This window comes from Arvicola amphibius, chromosome 4 (assembly GCF_903992535.2).
Source record: "Arvicola amphibius chromosome 4, mArvAmp1.2, whole genome shotgun sequence".
NCBI classification, from domain to species: domain Eukaryota; kingdom Metazoa; phylum Chordata; class Mammalia; order Rodentia; family Cricetidae; genus Arvicola; species Arvicola amphibius.
This window is the reverse complement of record NC_052050.1, coordinates 20,413,506-20,424,405: the sequence shown is the minus strand read 5'-3', so window position 1 is coordinate 20,424,405 and position 10,900 is coordinate 20,413,506. Positions and strand designations below refer to the sequence as shown.

The 10,900-nt window shown below is 57.3% G+C and overlaps 1 protein-coding gene across 3 annotated transcripts; it reads right to left on the bottom strand.

Moving 5' to 3' along the window:
- Positions 1 to 643: 643 nt before the first annotated feature.
- Plekhh3 (pleckstrin homology, MyTH4 and FERM domain containing H3) lies at positions 644 to 9,327 on the bottom strand. 3 transcript variants are annotated; one of them, XM_038328970.1, is made up of 13 exons: positions 8,707 to 9,327; positions 6,669 to 6,724; positions 6,237 to 6,316; positions 5,948 to 6,139; positions 5,706 to 5,863; positions 5,480 to 5,600; positions 4,247 to 4,553; positions 3,450 to 3,657; positions 2,998 to 3,134; positions 2,607 to 2,739; positions 1,966 to 2,427; positions 1,466 to 1,657; positions 644 to 1,022 (listed from the first exon to the last, which is right to left on the bottom strand). In XM_038328970.1, the coding sequence occupies exons 1-13, from the start codon at positions 8,866 to 8,868 to the stop codon at positions 846 to 848; spliced, it is 2,385 nt and encodes a 794-aa protein (XP_038184898.1). In that variant the 5' UTR covers positions 8,869 to 9,327; the 3' UTR covers positions 644 to 845. The 3 variants fall into 3 exon arrangements, 2 of the variants coding, with proteins under 2 accessions (XP_038184898.1, XP_038184899.1); XM_038328971.1 differs by having other exon boundaries at positions 3,007 to 3,134; XR_005285199.1 differs by having other exon boundaries at positions 886 to 1,022; positions 1,991 to 2,427.
- Positions 9,328 to 10,900: the final 1,573 nt, after the last annotated feature.

Below are 10,900 nucleotides of genomic sequence, written 5' to 3'. Positions count from 1 at the left end.
TGTCCCCAGCTGCATGGTGCTGCCAAAGCCTTACACTCACGGAGGTGATAACAGGGACTAGGGGCAAAGGGGCTGAGCTGTTTTCTGAGCAAGTCAGAAGAGCTAGGCCTGCGGAGTGCCTAGGAACCGCTAGAGTCTCCAGGAGCTCAGCACTACTCAAAGGGACCCTGAAAGGATAAAAATTCAAGAGGAGGCCTGTGCCCATTGTGCCAGAGATGTTTTTACATCTGCATGCTGCTCTGGGCACCTCTCCATTTCATTCTGAAAGCATGGGGTAACCAAACACGTACCCAATTAGGGCCCAGGAGCTGAACACCTAGGTAGGACCTGAGCGGTGCCAGTCTTGATGACTCACTGCCCTCCAGCCCAGGGATGTCAGGAGGCCACCCCTCACCACTCTGCACGGAGAACAGAGGATGAGTAATTGCCAGCTTCCAGTACAACCTTATTGCCTGCCCCACCCACCATCATGTGATGGCACCCTGGCCAGGAGGAGGTTAAATCCAGAAGGTCAAGGAGGGTGGAGCTCTGTGGTATTCAGACTCCCCTCAGCACCGGGCAAAAGCCCAAGGTTTTAGTTGGGGTGCAAGTCTGAGCCACGGAACTCCAACTTGTCCCACCGACAACAGTCGCACAGGAAGGGTTTGTGTAAATAAGGATTTTTTTCTTCTACAAATAAATTAAGAAACAAACTAGAAAAACTGTCCACACCCATTGCCCGCCTAGAGAGAGTGTGGGTGGACCCTGTCCCTGCAGGGCCAAAAAGGGTCCATGGTTTCCTCAAATCTCAGAGCACTGTCATCTCCGACTGTAGGCAAAGGAAAAGTCGTGACCTCTTGGCAGGCTTAGTCCTGCAGCTGCCCCAGGCATCCAGACTGTCCCTGGGGCTCTTCCAGACCTTGGTGCTGGCTGGGAGGGGAGGTGTCTGGCAGGTCTCGGCTTGGAGGAGCAGAGCTGCTGCAGGGCCTCTCAGGGGAGGGGTTGGCCAAGTAGGCATTCACCAGCTGCAGGATCTCTTCCACCTAAGAGAGGGCGGCGGCCAGCATGCAACAGGGGTCAGCATGCAACAGGGCCCACTGGGCTCACCTCTTTTGATTTCCCTTCCTCTTGCAGAGCTCCAGGGCTCCAGCTTCCCCTACCCTATGCTCTAGTCCTGGCGACCTTCTCTTCCTTTCACCCCTCCCCCCTTCCACTCAGGGTGTCAGTCATTTTCCTTTCTGATCTGCCAACACACTAAGTGCTAAGTCCTCCTGTCTCAAAGAGACTCCCACAGTTCCAGGACTCTCCTCCGGTCAAGGCCTGTCCAGTTACAGTCTGTAGTATTTCTCTCAATCTTTGATTCCCATTTACCATTTGCCTCCCCCAAATCAAACGTAAGCTCCTTACTCTTCCTTAGACCGCAGCTGGAGCCCTCGAGTCTATAGTTGCACATATACCCATGTTCTCTTCCACAACTAGTTCTCACCTGGGGACTCTGCAGGAGAAGCTGGCTGTCACCTACCCTCAGGGCTAAGGTGTGAGGGCCTATTAGCTGGCAGGCGGCCACATGACCATAGCTGACACTGTGGATGGGTTGTGTCTCACCAGGCCTGGAGAGCGACATGGCCTTTGCTCCCAAACCCAGGCATAGCTTCTGTGGAGCACCTCCACCAGGCTCCTGCAGAAAGATGGGCGGGGTCAGAGTCGTAGGCGGGGCTTTTGCACCTTTATTTTTGGTAGGGGCAGTTGGCTGTGATCTGGGAGCTTCCTTGACCCTTGATTCACACAGCACAGGTGTGGAGTGGCCACAAGCACCTGGAGGTGCAAGCCCAAATGCTGGGGGGTCCAGGGGTTGGAGATGGGCAGCCACTAGCTGTTCTACAGGTCGGAAATGAAATGACCCAGCCGGGGTGGGGGGCTGTGGCTCTGGAATAAAAGTGTTGGGACTTGGACCACCAGAGTCCCCTTCTCCCTTCTCCCCCTCACCGTGCTCAGCTCCAGAACGTCATACCGAGCAGCGCCGAACCCCGGACACTGCGCCGCCAGAGCCAGGTAGGCAGCCATGGCCTCAGCTTGGCCCATGCCCCGTAGCCTCTTCCAGCCTCCCAGCACCGCGGCCGTCGTGCTGGTGCTGTCTCCTCCCACCTGGGCTGTGCTTCCCGTCGAGCAGCCGGTACAGCCGCGCCGGGCACGTTCCGCCCGCCTCTTGGCCAGACCTGGGCTCCAGAGCGCCCCGGCCAGCAGGGCGGCGGAGGACTGTGGCCTGGGGGTAGGGCGCAGCGGTTGTTCCCGCGGTGGGGTGGGGGGCGGCGGCAGCAGGCGGTCCAGGCGTGGCAGGGGCCCCCGCGGGGAAAAGTCCCGGTGCAAACTCTGTAGGCGCAGCGCCGCCAGGGCGCGCAGCGTATCATCAGGCGGGGGCGGCCGGCCGCGCAGCAGCAGAGCGTGAGCCTGCAAGGGAAGCATGCAGCGTCAGTGTAGGAGCTGTGAAGACACCTCCAGGCATGGAATCTGAGGAGGTCTGGGTTCAGGAAAAGTCTCCCACGGGGTTGTCACAACAAATTGAAGATGGTCCGGAATATGGGTTCAGGCTGTGGTCGATTTGGAGTCGTAAAAACCAGAGATCTCACCTGCTCAAAGAGGAAAGGCAATTCGTGACCATCTGGAGATAGCCCTTCTGGGTGCAGAGGTCCGTGAAGACGAAGGCACAGTCTCCACCCGGAATCAGGCGAGTCCTCCAGTCCGGCTTCCTCTGAAGTCAAACTGCATTAGGGAAAAAGATGCATTAAGACTGGGAAGCAGGGCCCCCATGGGCTCAGGCTGCTATGGAAAGGGGCGGGACCAAGAAACTTCTGTGGTGGAGCCCTGGCGAGCCTTTTAAGTCAGACTGCACACCACCGGCGGGTAGGAACCTGTCTGCAGATCAGCGAGCTACTGGCACGCCTAGATAAACGTGCTTAATGGTAGACAAAAGCTAAGTAGATTGGCCAATACAGCGCAGGGCTGGGGCTGGACATTTACTTCTCAAACCTGGTGAGCACGTCGGCTACGAGGGTCCCCCCAGCCAGGGCTCGCTCCTGGGCTCCTCGCTGCTCATACAAGGCGAACGCGTTCCGGCTCCGATCCAAACCCAGCCTTCCCACTAACTCTCGAGCTACCTAGGAAGAGGGGAGGAAGAGGAAAGTCAGGTCACTGGTGGGGGAGAAGGGGGGAGGAGGGTTTTTTTTTTTTTTTTTTCAGAATCTGGAAAGAGCTGACCCTACTGGAGAAGGTGGCTTAATTTTGTCACCATCATTCACTGACTTTCCAGAGCAACAAATCTGAGACTAGGGGCAAACTTAGAGCCGGCATGAGATGCTGGTAAGGGTGCCTAGCATGCTGGAGACTCTGGGTTCAGTCACCAGTACCGTGGATAAATAAAGCTGGAAGGGCGGGTTGTGGAAGCGCAGGAGGGAGTCTTTCTCTGGCCTCACCTCTCCCGCTGTAGTGTGGGAGTCGATGGCCACAGGACACGCTCCAGCTCCAGGACAGTGCACGGTGCACAACAGCTCCTGCCTTCTACTCAGCGCGGAAATCTCCGCTAGCGAAGGCACCAGTTCTCGACCCCGAGTCCGGCCCAAAGCTTTCCGGATGAAGCGCGCATATTCCGCCAGTTCTGAGTCCGGGAGTGCCTGCTCCGTCCTGAATTAAAGGGAATCCAAGGACTAGTGTTCCAAGGGTTTCCTTTCCTTTCCTTTATCGTAATTTATTTTAGTTGGCCAAGGGTGAAAATGCATAGCTCGGTGGCTTCTTAGCATGCTTGAGGGTCTAGGCAGGATTCCCCAGCATGGGGGAAAAAGCATTACATCCGGTCGGTTTCCTTCCCGATGTGTCACATTTCTTGAGTGCAACCTAAATGTGTCCCGGGTGTTTTACACAGAACTGAATTATTTTCGAAGTCTCCTGCCTGCTCTGCTACAACTGCCCTGCCCACTTCCTCCAGCTCCCTGATCTTCCCGTGATTAAAATCTGAACTCCAACCACGTTACTTTACAGGCTTTCTGAAATCCTGCCGTTTTTCTAGGTCTTCTATTCAAAGAGACTGCCTTGTTGTAAATCACCTGCTCACAAGTGGGATATGACCTTGCAATTCCCACGAAGGTACTGATTGTGTTATTAGCAGCAGGCCTGCTCTTGGGCATCCCTTCTCTGGATCTCCACTTCTCTTGCACCTGTCTGTCTTTCTCTCCCAGCCCCGAAGCTGTTTGGCTGAGGCATCTCTTCTTCTCACCTCTCCAAATGTCCCAGGAGGTGCCCTCGGACAGCTCCCCCAGGCCGGAAAGTGCAGCTCATACAAGTGAGAAGTTGCCAGTACCGCAGGGTGGCAGGATCTTGAGTGGCAGGGAGCCCAGGGGGACCGGCAGGACCTGAGGTCTGCTTAGCCAGCTGCAGGAAAAGTTCGTCCTGGAGTGCAGGCAGGTCCCGGCAGGTCTGGAGCACACCCTGCATCAGGGGCCCTGGGCGCCGCGCCCCCTCCAGCGCCTGCAGTGCCAGGAACAGCCGCACCGCCTCCTCTCGCAAGGGTGCATAGCCTGGGCCTGCGGGAGGGTGGGGGAGGAGGGATGGTTTGGAGAGGGGACACAAGAGCTGCGCCCTGGGAGGAAGGCACGATCCACAGGAAGGTCAGAGGGTGTGTGAGGACACGGGATGGTGTGGAAAGGAGGGTACGAGGGACAGGAAGAGTGGCAGGAAAGCAATGGTCCACAGAACCAAACTCTCAACCTTTGCCTCCCATGAATACCCCCCTCCATCTGCCACTGCTTAACCTATCCTAGTAAGGAAGAAAGACTAGGGCCATAGATTTTTTTTTGTTGTTTTTCGAGACAGAGTTTCTCTGTGGCTTTGGAGCCTGTCCTGGAACTAGCTCTTGTAGACCAGGCTGGCCTCGAACTCACAGAGATCCGTCTGCTTCTGCCTCCCGAGTGCTGGGATTAAAGGTGTGCGCCACCACCGCCAGGCTAGGGCCATAGATTTAACCCTTCCCCCATCCTTTAACTGGGTACCCATCATGCTGGGCTCCAAAAAAAAAGGGCTGCTCTGGGTACGGAAACCCAGGGTTCATCTCCTGGTATTCTTTAAGCCTCCAGCGTTAGGACTATACAGTCAATACTCACTTTGTGGGGAGAAGTATACCTGGATGAGGCCAGCACAATTTCTCCTAGTGATGGTTTCCCCTACCTGTAAAGGTGCTATGTCCTAGTCTTGCGGATATAAGGGAAAGATAGGAAAGTGTAGATGCTTCTGAAGCAATTTGTCGGAATGAGACCCTCAGAGGTGGGGGGGGGGCAGAGTCTTCATTCTGTTCTGGCTTTGCCCTCCAACCGAGACTGCTTCCAGGTTCACTCATAAGATTTTGAGAAGGACCCTGAAGACTCAAGTCCCTGCCAGCTACCTTCCTCGGGTTCTTAGCACAAGTCTACCCCATCCCCACCAAGGAGACTCGACCTGGGGTCCAATCACTCACCGGGAGCGCTGACTCCATAGGGCAGGGGCAGGAGTGGGGCGTACAAGGCACTACTGGTATGCCTCAGAATAGGGTTCCGCCGGTAGATGAGGGCCACTGCCTCTGGATCGCCACAACTCTCCTAGAGAGGAAGAGGGTCACCTTGATGGGGGAAGGGAGCTCTCCACGAGCCCAGAAAGCTTTTAGGCCCACCACCCTCCTGCTTCTTACTGGCGAGCTCTCTCACCTGTATGTCCCTGAGCAGAAGCTGGGTAGGAGTCTCCAGTGGGGCCTTGGAAGCAATCACTTCACGAAGGGCCACCCCCCAGCGCTCGGCCTCTGCCTGGCGCGGGGAGCAGAGGCGGATGCTGTGTTTCCGGCCTGACACAGTGACTGACCACAGACCTGGTGGAAAGAGAGGCCAAAGAGGCAATCATGGATTGTCGGAGGCCCTGCCAGGAAGGTAGGGACATTCTCAAGATGTCTCACCGGTCTCCTTGGGCCTGCGCTCCGGCCCAGTGACCGAACACAGGCTCGTGAGGACCAGGCTTCCGAGGCGCTTTGCCCCCTTCCCGCTGCTGCTGAACTGGTCCAGGGAGTCTCTGGTGAGCACAAACCAGGCTCGCCGAGGGAGCAGCCATGGCCGCGCCCCTCCCCCGCGGGGCTCCCTATACAGCCAACCTGGGAGGAGACCCGGAAGAAAAGATTAACGTGAAGAGACTTTATTTCTTGGAGGGCTGTGTTTGGGGGCCTCTAGATTGCACCCAGAGGTTCCCACCTTTCACAACGACGTCGGGGTCGTCCTCCGGGAGTCCCTTGTCTGGGATGAGGCTCCAGGTCTCTTCCCAACTCTGAAGCCTGGGCCAGAGATGGAAAGTTGGGCGAGGCTGAGGGGCCTCCACTCAGCCTCCAGGGGGCTCCTTATTAGGGGCTCCCCAGGCTGCAAGGGGTGTTCCCAAGCTGGGCACCCATCCTCCAGGCTGTGGGAACCGCGGGGCCGTTCTGACCTTGCACCAGAAATAACTAGGACTCCCCCCTTCCTCCCCGCGCCCCCGGCCGGACCGCCCCCCGGGACCCCAGCCAAACCGCAGCGTCCGGCGGCACAGGGCCTCTCCCTTATTGCACAACCCAGGGAGGGAAGATGGCGAGGAAGGGGGTCCTGAGAACTAGTTGAGGTCGCGGAACTAGGGGCTCATGAGTAGAAACTCACCTGTCTGAGACCGGCCCGCTCCTTGTCGGCTGAGTCAGCGCAACGTCCAGGGAACCCTGGGGAGATGGGCAGGAAGACACTCAGAGTCCTTAGCCCCAACACCGGGGCTTTCGCAGGAGCCCAGGACAGCTCTCATTAGGGGTTTGGGGAAGGAGTGCCTGAGGGGGGGTGGTTGTGACTGGGCAGGAAGAGCCAGAGCCACTCTGGGCTCATCCCTTCTACAGGTCTCTGTGGACCACTACAGAGAGCTAAGAGCTGAAGCTCTAGGCTTATCTCTGTTGCCATTTGAAAATGCACTCATGAGAGAAAGGTGGGAGGGGGTACCAGGTTGGGAGCCAGGAGACCTAGGTTCCAATACCGGCTAGATCACTAAGCAACTGCCATACCTTGCGCAAGTCTCCTCCCATCTCTGGGCCTTAGTTTCTCCATCTTTGAAACTGGAGAAGGGATACAATCCCTTCTCCCTGTAGAAGCTTCTTAAACTTTTTCCTTCACCCTCCGCGCTGTGCTCAGAACCTCCATGGAAGAGGAAAATGAGCTCCCAGCGAAAGTGCAAGACCCAAGACTGGACAAGGGTTGGGTACCCAGGTGAATGAAGAAAAGAGGGATCCTTTTGCATAGCACTTTGTCCAAGGGCTTTGTGTATTCTTCTGCAGACAACCCAGAGGAAGGTGACAGACTGCCCCTTTGCTAGGGCTCAGGAGGGCAGGAGGCTGCTAAGCACATCCTCTTCAGGCCAGGAGTAATTTGGGATTCTGCCTTTCTCATACACAATCCACTCCCAACCCCTGTCTAGGCACTTCAATTGTAACCTAGGGTCTGAGGGAGGCCTCCAAACCAACTCAGAGCCAAGCTAGCTGACAGGAACTGTGCCATGGTCCCATTGCACCCAGACTGCTTAAGCCAGGATGGGGGGGAGGAAAAAGAAGGACCAGGGACACCTGTCCCAGAGCTACAAGCTCCACAAGAGGGTGGAGGTGGGGCAGGAGGGAGCCCATGGCCTGTTTGACAGAGAACCTTCCCATGCAGAAAGCTTGGGGACTCTTAAGCAGTGACCCTTCCCTGGGAGTCCACCCATTTCCACCACCAGAAGGCAGGTACTGATCTCCCCCAGACCAGCTCCCCTAATCGTACTCCCGCTTCCCTCCTCTTCCCCTCTATATTTATCTGCCCTCTGCCTCGCCAGGTGCTGGCGCTGGCGCTGGCTGCGGTGCAGCCCGCCCCACCCAGGAATGGAGCCACGGAGCTTGCTGGGGGACCCCTGATCGGGGGATGGGAGCCTGACCCCAGGCCACAGTACACACTGTCTTGTCTCTGGTGGGTAAGGGCATGACGAGGGAGGGCTCTCGAGGTCTTACACACCAACGGTGCCTCAGCGTCTCCCAGGGGAGATTTGATTAAAACAAAACAAAAAAACCCCAGCAGTCAAGCGACCCTCACCCTTCCCTCGGGATTCCCAGGAGCCTCACCAGAGAGGGCAGAGAGTTCTGTCCTAAGTGGCAGGATAAGAAGTCCTCAAAGGGCCATCGTCCCCAGCTTTTTCTTTGTGGGGTTTCCGATGCAGACCCCAATTCCAGGATGCCTTTTGCCCCTCGCCCAGGTTCCCGCGGTAAGAACTCCCGCATCTGGCCCCAGCGCTCAAGAACTGTGAGCAGAACGAACCCAGGCGTTCGAGCCGCTCAGCCGGCCTCGCCACATTCTTTGGCTCTGGCGGAGGCGGAAGGAGTCGGGATGGGACGCGGGCCCGGCAGGGAAGGGAGAGGCAGGGCCAGGTCGGGCCACGCGTGACGCCTCCTCTGCCTCAGGGCCCCCAGCAGGTGGACAGCGCCCTGAGTGCGGCGCGAGGCCCACAGGCACAACCCGTGTAGGGCTGCTGGCCCCTAGAGCTCCGAGAGCTTTGGCTTCCAGACAAGAATCTCCCCCACATTTCCAGTTGGCCAAAAGGACGGCGTTTGGCCCGAGTATGGAGCCAGATCAGGCGTGACGACCGGTTGTAGTAAGAAGAATTGAACACGGTTCTAAATCCCTCCAGACTTACCCTCCCGCCGCCCGCTGGACTTGGGGTCCGTAGCTCAAAGGTCTCGTCGTCTTCGTCCTCGTCCCCGTCCCCGCTAAACTCGCCGTCCCCGTAGTCCCGGTGCAGAAGAGTGAAGCCTCGACGGCAGCAGAGGAGCCACCACAATCCCCCGGGGAGAGGCATCCGGGCGAGCAGTCAGGGAATGGGGGCGCGGGCAGCGTCGCCCGAGCAGCGGGGAGATCGGAGAAACTGGAGGTGCTCGGATCCGAACCGGGTAGAGATGAGGCGCGAGGAGAGAAGGGGTCCGGGAGAAGGGTGTCCAGCGCTGGGGTGCAAGAGAACGCTCGTCGGAGCCTGCGGGGGGCTCAATGTCTGGGCCCGGGCGGAGGGAGGGAGAAAGCGTCCAGAGCCGGGGGAAGGGAGTAGGGAGCAATGTCCGGAGCTGGGAAGTAGTGTCCGTTGTAGTGTCCAGCCCTGTGGGGGGCAGTGTCCGGTACAGTGTCCGTGGTAGGCAGTTGTCCAAGCTCCAGGGAGGGTCGTGTCCGGTAGGGCGTCCGGTGGCCGGGGCCCGGGCGGCGCGCGCTGCGCTCCCTGCAGCCCCGGGACTGGCGCGCTGGGGGGCGCGAGCTGAGCTCCCGGACCCCGCCTCCCTCTCTCCCCCCCTCCCTCCACCTTCCCTCTTTTTTCTCTCCTCCCTTCTTTACAGGGCAGGGTCTACATTTCGTCACAGCCTTCTCTGCCCAATCTCTGTGCCTGGCGCCGGCCAGGGCCACCAATCCCACGCTTGAAACCACGGCGGGTTGCATCATGTGCTTCTGGCTGAGTGACAGAGGAAAGAGGCGGGGGAAATGGGGAGGGGTGGGCGGTGCGATGTTAGCCACGCCCCAGCTTCTGAGGTCGGACTCGGGGTGCCTGTGGCGTCACGTAGGCCCGCCTTCATGCTCTTGTTTTAACTCCTGGTTCACCAAGCAGCAAATTAAAAATTCTCTTAGAAGGTCTGGAGAAGGAAGAGCTATTGGAAGGAAGCAGGGCTACTGCCCTGTGGTTACCTGACACATCTTGGAATCCCTGCCAAAGTATAGAGCTTTAACAACCGCGAGGCATCCCACGCCTGCGCCAGAGAGCTAGCTGCAGAGGCAGTTCTTCATCCTTGGAGTTAAAAGGGTCCAGTTTTAGATCTTAGTCACTCCACTTTTAAGGTGAAAAAGCTGAGAAAGGAACTCCGAGAAACCTCAAAGACCTCAGATAAAACCAATTTACAGTGCATTGACCAGAACGGGAGAGGCTGGCTAGGCACGCTAAGGAATTCTGTAGTCTTGGAAAAAAGATTGGAGGCCTCTCGGGGCGAATCTGCTGCGTTTCTGCTTAAGAAAGGGTTAACAAGAGCCCTAAGAGTCTAGGGCGGGGCCCTGCTACAGCCGGAGACAGCGGGTGCGCGCGCGTTGCTGACTCAGCGGCGATTCCCGCGGTCACTGGCGAAGGGTTCCTGGTCGGCCTCCGGAGGGTTAGCGTGAGCCCCTCTGAGGATCTGCGCAGTTTTCAGACCTTCCCTGGCTTCTGGCTTCAAGAGGCCAAAGTTTTAAGTCTCTACCTCCTGAGGCTTTAGGACCGACGACTAGCCAGACTGGGCTGGGCCGGTTCGGACGGAGGGAATACTTCAAGCCAACGCCTCTCTAGGGACCTGTTTGCCACGCCCTTTTGCCCCTAGACTCCAGGCTGGGGCTGGAGCAGTGGGTATGGCTTTGCTGGCCAGATACTAAATTGGGAGAATTGTCTTGTTTGAGCCAATCCTGGTATTTGTGATTGTGCAAAGTAAAGACCAGAAATCAATGCACCATCTCTAGAAGCCATCCTGACTGTACTTTCACATTGGATGAAAATGGCCTGAGACTTCGCAGCCATAACCTCCCTTTCTCTTCAATATCCTGCGGGACAATTCTTTCTGATATCTAACCTCCCTTCTTCCTGGGAAGCTCAGTGTATTATTTCCTTTTACTTGGTCTCCAGGGGACATGAACCGCACAAGCACCCCCCACTCTCAACTCTCTAAATACCCAATAACTCCTCTCTGGAAATTTGCAAATTGCAATACTCCTCCTTCCCCCTATTTTTAATCCTAGGTGAAAAACTCTTAACTTTTTCCTTTCCTTTTCTTCTTGGGCAGGATATGGCTCTTGATTCCCCACCCCCACCCCTGTCTTTGGACTGCTGGGGC

Bases quoted from the DNA above. Each gene is read 5' to 3' on its own strand.
- Plekhh3 (XM_038328970.1), bottom strand. From the start codon at position 8,868: ATGCCTCTCCCCGGGGGATTGTGGTGGCTCCTCTGCTGCCGTCGAGGC. The intron at 6,725-8,706 runs GTAAGTCTGGAG...CCATCTCCCCAG, and splicing joins GTCCAGCGGGCGGCGGGAGG to GGTTCCCTGGACGTTGCGCT. The intron at 4,554-5,479 runs GTGAGTGATTGG...ACCCTCCCGCAG, and splicing joins CTATGGAGTCAGCGCTCCCG to GCCCAGGCTATGCACCCTTG.